This window comes from Camelus dromedarius, chromosome 1 (genome assembly GCF_036321535.1).
Source record: "Camelus dromedarius isolate mCamDro1 chromosome 1, mCamDro1.pat, whole genome shotgun sequence".
NCBI lineage: Eukaryota > Metazoa > Chordata > Mammalia > Artiodactyla > Camelidae > Camelus > Camelus dromedarius.
In genome coordinates, this window is record NC_087436.1 from 89950128 (window position 1) to 89963433 (window position 13306).

Consider the following 13306-nt stretch of genomic DNA (forward strand, 5'->3'; position numbering starts at 1 on the left):
TCTTCTACAGTAATGCAGTCATCTTTCTAAAACAGAAATCTGATCATTTAATTTTTTTAGCTCTTGAATGAATTGTTGAAAGCAATTCTTCAAGCAGCTCAGCTAATATGGTCTAAATATATATCTTTATCATATGTTTGTTTACATGATGAATAATAAGAAAAATATTATCTATTATACACTTACTACTATGTGCCTAGGAGCATCTCTATGTTAGAATGAGGAAATAGAAGATTGGTCAAGGAAAGTTACTTGCTCAGGATCACACATTTAACAAATGGTGAATCCAAGATTGAACACAGATCTGAAGTCCATGCTCATATTCTTCCTTGAGCCGTTACAAACATCCCAAAATATCTATGCCTCTACACATCTCCATGACATTAGATGTGCTGATTTCTCCTGCTAAATTGCCCTCTCCTTCCTTCCCTAACTACTTATTCCTTAAGATCTATCCAATTGAATCTAATTGCCACCCCCACCCCATTATGTTTCTACAGTACCTGGCATAAATTCCTTTTATGCAACCTCATGAAATTATACTTTTATTGTAAACAAATCTGTTTGAAACATGAGCTAAGAAGATAATAGTTTTGTCCTATTCATTATTTCTCTGCCAATCCCTATCATAACATTTAGCACATAGTTTATTTGAATTAAAAAAAAAACTTTCATCTCAAGATTGTTTTTATTTCTAAATCTGAGTCAGTGGTTCTACACTGGCCAAGACAAGCATATTCTCTGGAAATACACTATATATTAAATTTCTTAAAACACAGACATAGCAACATAATATCTAAACTAACATGAAATGTACCATTGTTTTGTGATTCACTCCATGCAATTCATAGAAAACATCACATTTCAAGTGTTTTTATTCATTTATTTGCATCTTTAAACATCTTGCCTTGTTCCCAAAGCATTTCAGGCAGTTTACCAAAAGAATGCATGCATGTACTTAAATTATTATAAAATAAAATAGAAATAGAAGTAGAGAATCAGGATGAAGGAAAATAGACTGCAAATATGTTCACCATTTGGGCCAGAACATTAACTGAAGTCCACAGCTAGTGGATCTGAGACTCAAATTCTGAGCTTCTTGGCTATGAGTGTAATTCATGGCAGGGGCGGGGGGCACATTTTTCTTTAACCAAAAAATGGAAGTATACATTTCTTCAGGAAAAAATAAATTTTTTCCTACATTAAATTCTTATTTTTAAACTATATCATACAGGTTTTATATTAGAGAAAGCTGGGTACTGTTGCAAGTAATGTCAACATTTTCCCAATGAACGCAGTAATGAATTTTATATTGATGTTTCTTGTAGTCCCCTTCAATAAATGCTGAAGGCATTACATTAATATACAACTCAGTGAAGGCAATTCTTCAAGGAGCTAAGCTAATATGGTCCAAGTATATAGCTTTCTCATGGCCCAATTTAATCCAAGGAAAGACTTTAGAGTACTTAGAGAAGTGGATGGACTGTATAACCTTCAAACAATCTTCTGTAAGTATCACTTTTCTCAGTCAGGATGGTTAGCAGACAGTTAACAGTAACATTATCTGACCAGGGGGCATGTTGCTGTTTTACAAGTAATGGTTTTTCTAATAACCACAATAACTGTAAAAAAGCAACATGATATGTAGAAAAAGCATAGATTTGCCACTTTGGAAACCTGGGGTTTTCCCAAAGTCTGTTATATTTATGAGAGCTCCATTTCCTTCTTCAAAGAGACAATCTCTTGAGATTCTTTCCAACTCTGAAAACATGTGATTATTATTTTTTTTTATATACAAGTCACTTCACTACTAGGTGTCTGTCTCTATTTTAGCTAGAGCATTTGCTCAGTTTGTTAACACATTATTTTATCTAATGTTCTAAGGAAGCCAGGATTGCCTTGCCACGATGGTGTAAGACATTTTGATTTCTTAATCAAGAATTTTCCAGACTTGAAATTTTAAATATATATTTGGACACTCTAATAAAATAACAAACTCAGACTATTCTGGATCTTGTAAAAGTCATTTAAAGATAGAAAGTTTAATTCATATGAGTTCTATTTCCTTTTCATTCCGCATAATTAACAGAATTAATAGATCCTATAGCAGCACAATTTAGTTTTTCTCCCCAGATCATTTATAAAAATAAATCTCTTACTGTTTTATTGTATAGTCATGTTTTCCTGCTTCCCACTTATATGAGTCCCAATCACAAGTAAAACAGCTCCCACGAACGTGTGGAAGTTCCACAGCACTATTTTTCAGTTGAGCTTATTTCATGATTTCCCAGTTTCCTCCATCTATAGATGGTAAAATTGAGGATTTTCAGGATAAGTCCATAATAGAATTTTGGAACACACTGTTGGGATTCGTTTCTATTAATCAAATGAATACTTATTGTTATTCTATAAAATAGACTGTATGCTTATATGTGCTATATACATTAATACATATTATCTTAGCAATCATTCTAGTAGATGTCACTCATCTGTGATGAAGTAAACATTTTTTGAGCCTGTGCCATGCCAGGAACTATGCTAGGAGCTTACAGTAAAGTAGAAGGAAAAAAAGAAGTGGAAAAAAGTCTACATGACACTGTAGAGACAAGCACAAGGGGGTAATGGAAGCATATGGAAGGGGTGCTTACTGCAGTGGGAACTGATGTCTCAGTAGATGTGATTTTGTATAAAATGGATCCAACTAGGTGACCGATGTGGGTTGGTTATCAGTTAGTTCCTGGATCAACTGTGGTATCATTCACAGGTTAAGGAAGACAGGAGGGTAGACAGATTTAGGCTGGCATTGCTAGTTTCTGTTCATTTTAAGTGACTCTTACGACTTTTGCTACCAATACATGGATGACTGAAATATCTAGCAATATAAACGAGTAATGGTTTGAACAGTTAACACAGCAATAAACTTCCTTACACTATTCCTCTTCAAGGTTCTGAGGAACTGAGTGTAAGCCAGGGGTTACATTAAATAAAGTAAAATTGGTCAAGTGGGATAAAAATCATGTGGTCCAAGTATGCAGCCTGCTGGCTTGATCAGAGGTTTTCATGGTATTCAAAGAAGACTTTATTCTTTTTGATAGAAGTAAGTCACTATCAACTTCATTCTTTTTGATAGAAGTAAGTAATGAATAGGGCAAAGTAATATCTTCTAGTAATGGCCTAGAGTATGGAAATTTTTGGTAGTATTACTAGCAGATCTATGTCTTACAAAGAACAGTAATAGAATATGTTGCCTGTATATACTCTGATTTAGAAGATCTTAGAATTAAGCTACAAATTCTTAGAAGTCAACTATGAATTTAACAGTATTTTTTCTCTATACACATGATTTTAATTTTAAATAGATAGGAACAATTTGCTTTACTGTAGATTTGTGGTAATTATTTTCAAGTGGATGAAGGGGGAGTTATTTTATCTTTTAAAATGAGATTTTGTAAGATTCTGAGCCAGAAAGGCTTTGCTGGGCTATGGCTAGGAATTGAGAAGGTTTAGCCCCATGGAGGTGCCCTCCCTTCATTCAATACATTGGGAAGAAATTATAGGTGCCCACCACTGGGTTTTGACTAAAGATAGTAGTCATGGCTGTTACACTTTCCTTACTACTGATTTTGAAAATACTCAAGTTTCCAAGCTCCAAGGGAACATCTTGAAGCCAAAGCCATCATCTTATCAAGTACTAAGTCTGCCTCTGATATTCAGAAATTGAAGCCATAATTTGAACAGCAAAGAAAAAGTAAGGTGAAATTTTGTTCGCTGTAGCTAAGTCAATAAAGTTACAAACATTTAGTAGAATACTTTTATCACTACTTATTATGGTTTCCAATACTGATTGGGTAACACAAAACAAAACAAAACAAAACAAAACAAAACAAAACAAAACAAAACAAACAAAAATAAGTACAATTACACAGGACTGATGTTTGGCTGCTACACTGGCACAGCCCTTTTGGGTATTTATAGCTGATGTCCGTTCAGACTGGTCAGAGTATCTGTTCTCATTTGTTAGTGCCTCTGCTCTAGAGTTTGTTAAATATTTTTAATATCACCTCAGTATGTATGTACAATTGAAGGGTATTCAGGGGGGAGGTGGGAAGGATGTTGGTAAGAGTTAATACAGAGTTTTTATCTGTAGACTCCTCCTCCTAAAGGATATTTTACATTTTATGTTTCTTTGCATAAATGTCTAAACCTTACTCCATAATGCCTGCCCCAACTTATATGTTCTTCTTCCACAAAATCGTCCTTAAGCTGCTTCATGCAATGTCTATGTCTTCTTCCAAAGATATAAAGTATATTATCTATGCATTTTATAAGCCAGTAGTCATTGTCTAGCTTCTAAAAAAGTTAAAACCTACTACTCTTCACTATGGGGCTATGTTTTTCAAGGTAGCTCAAATATACATTAGTTCATTTGATTCTCACAGCAGTTTAAGTATTATGTTTATGGCTTAGGTATAATTATTTTAGGCATTAGTTTATGGCTTAGGTATAATTATCTCCCTTTTTAAAGCTAGAAGCTGAAGCAGGGAGAGGTTAAGGAATATCCCAGGGTCCAAATTCTGTATAAGGGCAATTTGTTATCATTTTAAATGATGTTTAGGTATAATTGAAATAAGAATAATATAAATACTATATTTTAGGACTTTATGGGTTAGAGTCCTTCTAGAAGGTTAACCTAGTGATTAAAACTTTAATTGGAATATTTTAAGAAAAAGCACTCCCAGGTTTCATACAGCTTCCTCAGAGATAAAGTCCCATACCGTGCTGTTAAAAACAGAGGTTTGGAGGTCACACACATTTTGAGTTTGATGTTTTTTCAGCCACTTAGTAGACAAGAGACCTGGTCATGTCACAAAAGCTCTTTAGCTTCCACTTCTGATTCTGTAACATGGGGTTAATAACAGAACTTACTTCTTATCCAGCAGTGAAGCTTGTCATCAGTGACACCGTTAGGCCTAACACTCCACCTGACACATCCTAGTGCTCAAAAAGTGTTAGCTGTCATCTGCTACCAGTTGGACCCTCGAGGATTACCCTTGTTTATAACTGGAGACTCCATGCGTCATTCCTGAATGAAAGCTGTTTCATCGATTTCATAAAGTTACAACTGGTAATCCCTCACCCCTTTTCCTTTTATGCTCCAGCCAGGTCTGGAAGTTTGCCTCCTCGGTGAGGGAGAAACCCAATGCCCATGAAGGACAGGAAACCCTGGCCTGTCCTCAGGGCCTCCTGGGCTTTCGTATCTCATTTTACTTGAATATTTTGGGAATTCTTAATCAAAATACTGATCCTCGAAATTCTGTTCTAGGCCAATTGGTTCTCTAATACTGATTTACACAGTTCACTATTTTGGATAATTCATTGCAGGCTCAATTTTGTTTGCATTTAGATAGCTAGCAGTGTATTTATATTAGTACAGAACTGCAGGTAAATGCCTTTTCAGTTTTTATTAAATACTATTATTGAATAAATATTTTCAGGTTTCATTAATTGGCCACATATTACATGCCTCCCTCATAGAAGGAATCATGAGAGTTTTGATGGTGAACAAGACAGAAATAGCACCAGCCTTCACTGAACTTCCATTCCAATAAGAAAGGACGATTATCTGACTGATAATCACACAATTAAAGAATTTCCTCATTTTGAAAAATGCTGTGATGAGATTAAACTGGGTGCTACGAACAAGTGTAGATGGGGAGCCAGTACAACATTGGATAGAGTGTTTAAGAAGGCCTTTCAGAGGAAATGACATTTTAACCAAGACTAAAATTTGAGAGGAGATTGCTCACATGGAAAACGGGATGGACAGAAGGCATTCCAGATGAGGAAGTAGCATGACCACAGTCGCCAAACAAAGAAGTACTCTGAATACAAGTTATTTCAGTGGGACTCGTACATAATGAACAAAAAAAAAGACACCATGGCAAGAAGTGTTGATTTTATTCTAGGTTTCATGAGATAGTATTTAAGAGATTTAAGCAGAGGAGTGATGTGATCCAATTTATGTCTTAAAATAATCCCTGTGGCTATAGTTTGTCTAATGATTGGTGAGGTCAAGCCGAGTTGGAGGGCACAAAGGAAGCCTGCTTGGTCCAGGCGGGAGAAAACTGACCCAGACGAGAGTGAGTGAGAACTCAGCTGGGGATCATAAGGAGAAACAGGTTGTGCGTGAGCTAGGCAAAAAGCTAAAAGTTTGTGTTTCATCTTTCTTCTATGTTTTTACTATCTATTACACTGTCCTCTATATATGGGTACAAATTCCCACCATCTGAGTAAAGCATGACTGTATGGCTTTGCCATGAAGGGGAGAAATCTTGTTATCAAGTTAAAGACATTATTTTTTATTTGAAATTTGAGGTCATTCATTATAGATGATCATTCTTCTTGCTAAACTATTTCTACCTTTCATTTGTTCATTCAACAAATACTTGAGTGCCTATTGTAAGAGTCAAAAATGTCATATCATTTATTCAGGTATTTTGCTATCAGATTTCCATGTAAACAACAAATAGTTCTCCAGGAAAATGGTGTCATTTATTTTACTCTGGGCATTTCCTCACCCTCGTGGTTTTAGGACTCAATAAACTTTTATTTATTTCCCTAAATTCCTGCCTTCTAATGGATAATGATGTTTATCAAGATACTTTTCTTCAGAATTTGAACTGGAGTTTGGAACATGTTAAGAAGCAGTCTGAACCCACATTCTCTTAATTCTTGTATTTTTCAATAGAAAAAAGAAAAAGCCTCTGTCATGATACAAAACAATGCTTATGCGGTGGCTGTTGCCAATTATGCCCCGAACCTTTCAAAAGACCCAGTTCTCTCCACCATCTCCAAGAGTGCAACCACGCCTGAACCCAGCAAGAAGCCGGAAAACAAGCCAGCGGAAGCCAAGAAAACCTTCAACAGCGTTAGCAAAATTGACAGAATGTCTAGAATAGTTTTCCCAGTTTTGTTTGGTACATTTAATTTAGTTTACTGGGCTACGTATTTAAACAGAGAACCTGTATTAGGGGTCAGTCCTTGAATTTAGACACAGGTTGACTTTGGGATGTACAGCAACATTAAACCTGGTTTGTTTTGCCATGTACAGTCTGACTAATAACTGCTAATTTGTGAACCAACATGTACAGTATGTATATAGCTATCTAGCTCATAGACCTCTAATGGAGACATGCATTTGCGAAACTCGTGGAACTGCAGGCAGAAAGCACCCCACGCCCAAAGAGCCATTGCCTTTTTTTTAAAGATTTAACCCTAGCAATTGGTTTAAAGTGCATTTCAGATGACCTGATTTATTTCCTCTTCTTCTAATAGCAATGAGAATGGAGATCCTATACCACAATTTCTGGACCCTTTTGATTTAGGTCTTAAATAGGAGTATTTTCTACTGTTGCTTAACTATAATGTAAGATAACATTGTCTTTCCAAGACAAAGCCCTCTAAATAACAGAACCTCATATCTGCAACATCAGTTCCCTTCCTGAGTGCTCAGAAGCCCTGCTAGTATAATTGGAAGCTTAGCACACATCAGAAGAAAAACTAGAGATTTGAAATCAGCTTCTAATTACTCTGTATAGTATCTATAACCATGTACATATTACAGCATGACAAATTCAAATAATTATCAGTCACCCTAACAGGATGTTCATTATGTCTAGACTTTAATAACTATCGGAATGTCATGGTCATCACGTTTTTAGCATCAGAATTTATTTGAAAGTAATAATTGAAATCCTACAGATTATTTTAATCATTGGAAACTACCTTAAATTAAAAAAAAAAGGACAATAAATATGTCTTACTCTTTCCAGGTATGTGTTGCATTGAAATTGATCAGCTAAATTTTCTTGGTGCTGGAGACTGGAACAAGTATCCAGTTTGGCTGCTGTGGAGCAAAATTCATATTGGATTAGAAAAGTGTGCCAAGAACTCCCACTGATGAGAATTCATAGGTGTCACAGAATATAGACGAGCACTTATACGATTCTCTCCTTTCCTGTTTACTGCAAATTCTGCCTTAAGGCTTCTTTTCATCAGGACTCAGAAGCCACTCATTATAAAGGAAAGGGCAGTTAATTGGCACATTTTTCTGTCTTGAAAGCAGCTCTTTCAGATAAGAATTAATGTAAATCTGCTTTTGTAAATTGCAACTTTAAATTCCGCTGACTCAAATTTACAGCTTTGTATACCAGAAGAGGTTTTGGTAAGAGTTGAACATTTTTAACCTGAAACTTTAAAGCATCACTAACAGATTGAGGATTAGTTCACATGCACAAACACTTCTCTCTCTCTCACACACAAACACACACACACTCACAAGAACACACACACACACACAATTAGCTAAATTAGGACACATACACAAACGTAGCTAAATTAGAAACCAAAATTTTCAATTTTATATAATTACTAATTATTAATGGATAAAATTCATTTTTCTTTTAACATTTAAAAAATACTCTCTATCTCCCTGAAATATGTTAATAGAAGTTAACAATTGTGTCTTATGCCTAGATGCAACATTTTTGGCAAACTTAAAATCCTTCGACTCACATATACATTAGCAGTTATTAGTTGACTTTTACTAATAGATACACCTTTCTGATGGTGTTTTTGTAGAAACATAAGTAGTCAAATAGTGGCATTTCTTGCAGTTTTGTACAGTATTTCAGTATAGTGCATAAATAGGTATGTTCATAAAATCAGTAAAAGGATTATCCTATGGAAATAAGCAAAATCACAACAAAAACTGCTATTCCTTTGCCTCATTTAAATTTTTTTTTCATTTTCCTTGTTTCAGTGTGATTCTATTATGTGCTTTGCATGATTGTATTAATACCAAGGTCACAAATGCATCTTATGAGCAGAATTTGCCATGAAGACAGCTTTGATATTAAAAATTCCCTCACAAAAGGAAATCCATAACCCTTAATAAAATAAACTTGCAACATGAGCCAATAAATGTATTTATTTACTTCCCTTTCAATAACACCTTCTTGGACATCTAAATAGTTTTTAAAAGTGCATTTGATTCATATACTAGAATGGGAGATATCTTATTTTCTTACACATTTAAATACAACATAGCTCTTCTGGGTGGTTTACAGAAGGGTGCAGTAGTCCAAACAGTACACAATGCTTGAAGTCAAGCAATAAAAATGTATGGTTAGTATTATTAAACGGTTTAAAAATATTGTTCTTATAAGTTCTGCATTGCCCTCTTAATATGTGACTATACATTATAAATTTATAAATATGTACATATGTAAAAATAGTTGTAAATAGAAGTTTCTGTAGGACCACAGAAAAGACTCATCCATCCCTTTGGCAGAAAGCTGCACCTACATTGGTGGTACCAGTTTTATTCAAATTTAAGGTAGATTGACCAGAAAACTTAGTTATGTTTATTTTTAGTTTCGGTTGTTTAAATCTTATTGAGCCTAAGGACATGCTGATAGCTGAGATTTGCCTATCATGTAGATCAGGATTTGCTATTGTTTCTCTAACTTTGGTGTATTTTTTTTACACACTTCTTAATCTTTTAACGTTTGGATAAATCAAAAGGAGCCTTTGATCTTGCTGGAGGGAGGGAAGATGCTTCATGGGATAGGATTAATACTACAGAACCAGAGTCTTTACATTTTTCTCCCTTTCATAAATCATTTTAAAAACACAAAATAAAAGTGACATGGACTTATTAAAATAAGGTTAATTTTTCAGGAAACATTTTTAATCAACTAGCAATGGTCTCTTTGGCCCATAATATGTATGCCAATTGTATGCAGCTGTACGTTGACATAAAGAGTTATGGTATGTACAAAATGTAGATAAATACATGTACATATATGAAGATATAATCTCATCATTGTATAGCTACTGCTCCGGCTAAGCTAATGCTTACTCCACAAATATTTTTTATTTCCTAGTATTCACCAGGCCATAGGGATGGTGTTAATATCACTCACATCACACCGGCAGAATTTAGTTGAAAATCCAAGTGCACCTCATTCTTACAAAGACTGAAAATCAAAGACCAAATGTAATATATGAATTAATTTAGCGCTGAGAGCTGTTTAATGAGTTATGAGACTACAAGTGTGCTAAGATGCTGGCTGTTTTGCTCTTTTCACCTATTTATGTCCTCATTGGTTTGAGTATAAAAACTGTAGTAATATAATCATTTAATAATTTTTTAAACTTCAGTGAGTTTTTAAGTGCCAAACTTAATGTTTAGCAATCTTTTCAGGGATCTCTCTATTTCGAATTTATCTCAGGTTTGGATAAGTGATCCCCTTGAGCCACGTTTCCAATTTTTGTTCTTGAATAGTTCATAGTTAATTTTAAAAGAACACAAAAGCTATTATTTCACTCATAATTTTGGTATGTATATATGTAATGTTTTATGATGTGGCTCTTTTCATATTGTTGGTTGAAGTCGCTGAGCTCTGCCATGATATCATAGATTCTGGAAAGGCACCAAAGCTCCAAGGATTCTAAGGATGTTGAACTTCGGTGTGGCCTGTCATCACTCCAATGGGAGGACAAGGGAAGTAGCTCAGGTCACCTCCTGCAAAGTCATGGTTCTTCAACATCTATTAAGAATTTTTTTTTTCAAATGGCTCCATACTGGGTATCTTCAGACCTTATGAATTGTCAGAATGTTTATTACGTATTTTGAAATCTGGGGCCGTATTCATTGGTTATTACACAGGCTGTTCCTGTTATTAGTCTTCTGGCATTCCTATGCCCATCTGCATATTTTTGAAGCAATTCCCAGATTTTTTTTTCATATAAAAAGATTGAAAGTTCAAGGGAATCTTGAGCTGACCCATGGCTACCGTGTAGTGTACTTATTTTCCTTTTAATTTAGGGCTTAAAGGCACCTTGGGCTTATCTTTTTTCAGTCCAAAGTATCCAGAAGTATAAAATTAAAACTGAGGAAGGGTGTGGTTATTTTAACACTTGCATGCTTGGGAACCAGAGACAGTGTATCAAAATTTCTCATGACAGTGTGGTCAAGACAAATTATGATATTTTTCTCTATTGAATTCATGCGTTAAAAAATGAAATTCAGTGTTTAATAAAATTCTTAATATCCACATCTTGTATTATCAACATTTATGTGCAAGATGCATATTTTTTCCACTAGTTTATGTGCTCATATTTTCATCAAATTCAAAGACAAATTTAAGACCTCGAAAACAGGGGAAAGATCAAAGAGTAAAACCCACTTGAAAAATGAGTTTGTTGCTAATTAAACCTAATGAAGCATTTTCCCTTTTTAACTCCTAAGAAAGGTGAGCAATTGCATATGCATAGGTATATTCAGAGATATTTAACAGTCATGATTCTATCAAGGTAAGCATCATGATTAAAATATTAAGATAGATTAAGTTCATGTAACAGGCATTTGGGAAAGGTAATAATCAAAATCTATTTCTGATAAGAATTTTGAATCATTTTCTTGAAAATTCTTAATGATCCAACATATTTAGACCACTGTTTTCAACCTTATTTAGGTGAAATGACCTACTTTGTCCTGTTTGTATAAAGAATATTTTTAACATATATAATTATATACCCCACTTCAAATCACTGTATGTTGAAGTTAATGCGTAACATCAGTCAATATTGCCAGTAGGGAAGAATGACCAGATTTATGTTTATGGTAATATTCTCGAAGAACCTTTAATGAGGTCTTAGCTTTGATTAGAAGGAGGGGTATGTGTATGTCTGTGTGTTTATTTCCCAGGTATGAGAAATTTTGACAAATTTATGAAATCCAAACAGTTAATTTTATTAATGATTTCAATTCCAAACGTAGCTCTTATTAAAGTAGTTATTAACTTAGTAGAATAGCTTTTTTTTTTTCCCAATAGGTCCATAACGAAGTTATCTGTTGGAGTTTAGTCTTGAGCTCTATATGGTTAGAGATATCCTTCTTAAAAAGGTGTACCCATTTTTCTGTTGTACTTCTAGTTGGCTCTTTTGAGCCATTAAATTCAAAATGATATCACAGTTCTGCTTATAAGGTAAGATAGGAAAGTCTTTGAACTCCAACTTTCTCAATGGAGATTTGTTAAAGCCTCCACTAGATTTAATATCCCATTGATCCTTTGCAAATACCAAGTCATTTTATATTCACCACCAGTTAGTTTAGTATTTTTCTGAATTATATAGCAAACAACAATCATTTTTGTGAAACTAGCTACTCATTAACATTGGTTACTGGGAATTAATTTAGTTTCTGGGAATACACTATATTTTTCTTTTTTGGTCCATAGGTATAATAATATATTTAAAAGGCTTAAAGTTGATTAAGGACACAGAATAATGAGCACTTCCTTCTTTATTTTTCTTCTTTTCTTTTTCTTAAATTTTGACAGCTGTGTTAGGGATTAGAGAGGTTTTGTTTTTCTTTGCCATACTGTTGTTTTCATAACATTTAAGACTATTGGACTTCAAAGATCATGTACTGATTTCATCAGTTTTTTGCAAATTATTGTCTATAGAAAGAAATGTAAACTGATACTATATAAATGCCAGTGTTGGGACTGTAAGTGTTAAATTAGCTTAGTTGGTGTAAAAAGCTTTCAGTTTTTCATGTTTTGTTTTAGAAGACTTAGTTTACCACAACATGTTGCCAAATGAAAGCCTGTATTATTGGATAAATTAGAGTGCTTCCAACAAAATTGATCTGATTAAGAAAGCAAAACAAAGGCCTTAGACCCAGAATTACTTTAGAGATAATGGCTTAGAGATTTGTTCTCAATTATATATTTTTAAATATTCAAAACACTATTTGAAGCAGTTGGCTGTATTTTAAATCCAGCATGCTATGTGAAGAAATTTAATATATGATTAGAAAGGTCTAAATGAAATTGAACTTGAGCTACAGTTTTCATGAATGAAATTTTACCATCCATAGATAAATCCTCAATTATTGATTTGGGGTGCCTGCACTGTAATTGATTTCAAGTTTATTGGTATCCTAATTTTTTAAAGTTCTTCTGTGCAGATATAAATTCAGGTTTTGAGGTGGGCCAAACTGAAGAATGTGACCTTTCACGAAATATTTAGAGGTGATGTGCATGGAAACTTAAGAAAGCTTCATATTTGTTGCTAAATTAGAAAACTAAAAAACAAAAAGCAATGAAATCATTTTCCCTTGCTACACATTAATAATAAAAGTACATGCAGAGAGAATGTATGATAAAGTTCCAACACTCAATTTTGAATAGTCATTAATTTGAAATTTTCTGGGTGACAGTGTGCTTGTATGGTA

General features: G+C 34.0%; 1 protein-coding gene across 4 annotated transcripts in view; it reads left to right on the plus strand.

Moving 5' to 3' along the window:
- GABRA2 (gamma-aminobutyric acid type A receptor subunit alpha2) overlaps window positions 1-8974 on the plus strand; it is a 110627-nt gene extending 101653 nt beyond the window's left edge. For all 4 annotated transcript variants that reach the window (XM_064486960.1, XM_010980335.3, XM_064486955.1 and 1 more), the window contains one exon: window positions 6749-8974. In XM_064486960.1, coding sequence (XP_064343030.1) covers window positions 6749-7045 — 297 coding nt within the window. In that variant the 3' untranslated portion in view covers window positions 7046-8974. The remainder of the gene's footprint in view (window positions 1-6748) is intronic.
- Window positions 8975-13306: the final 4332 nt, after the last annotated feature.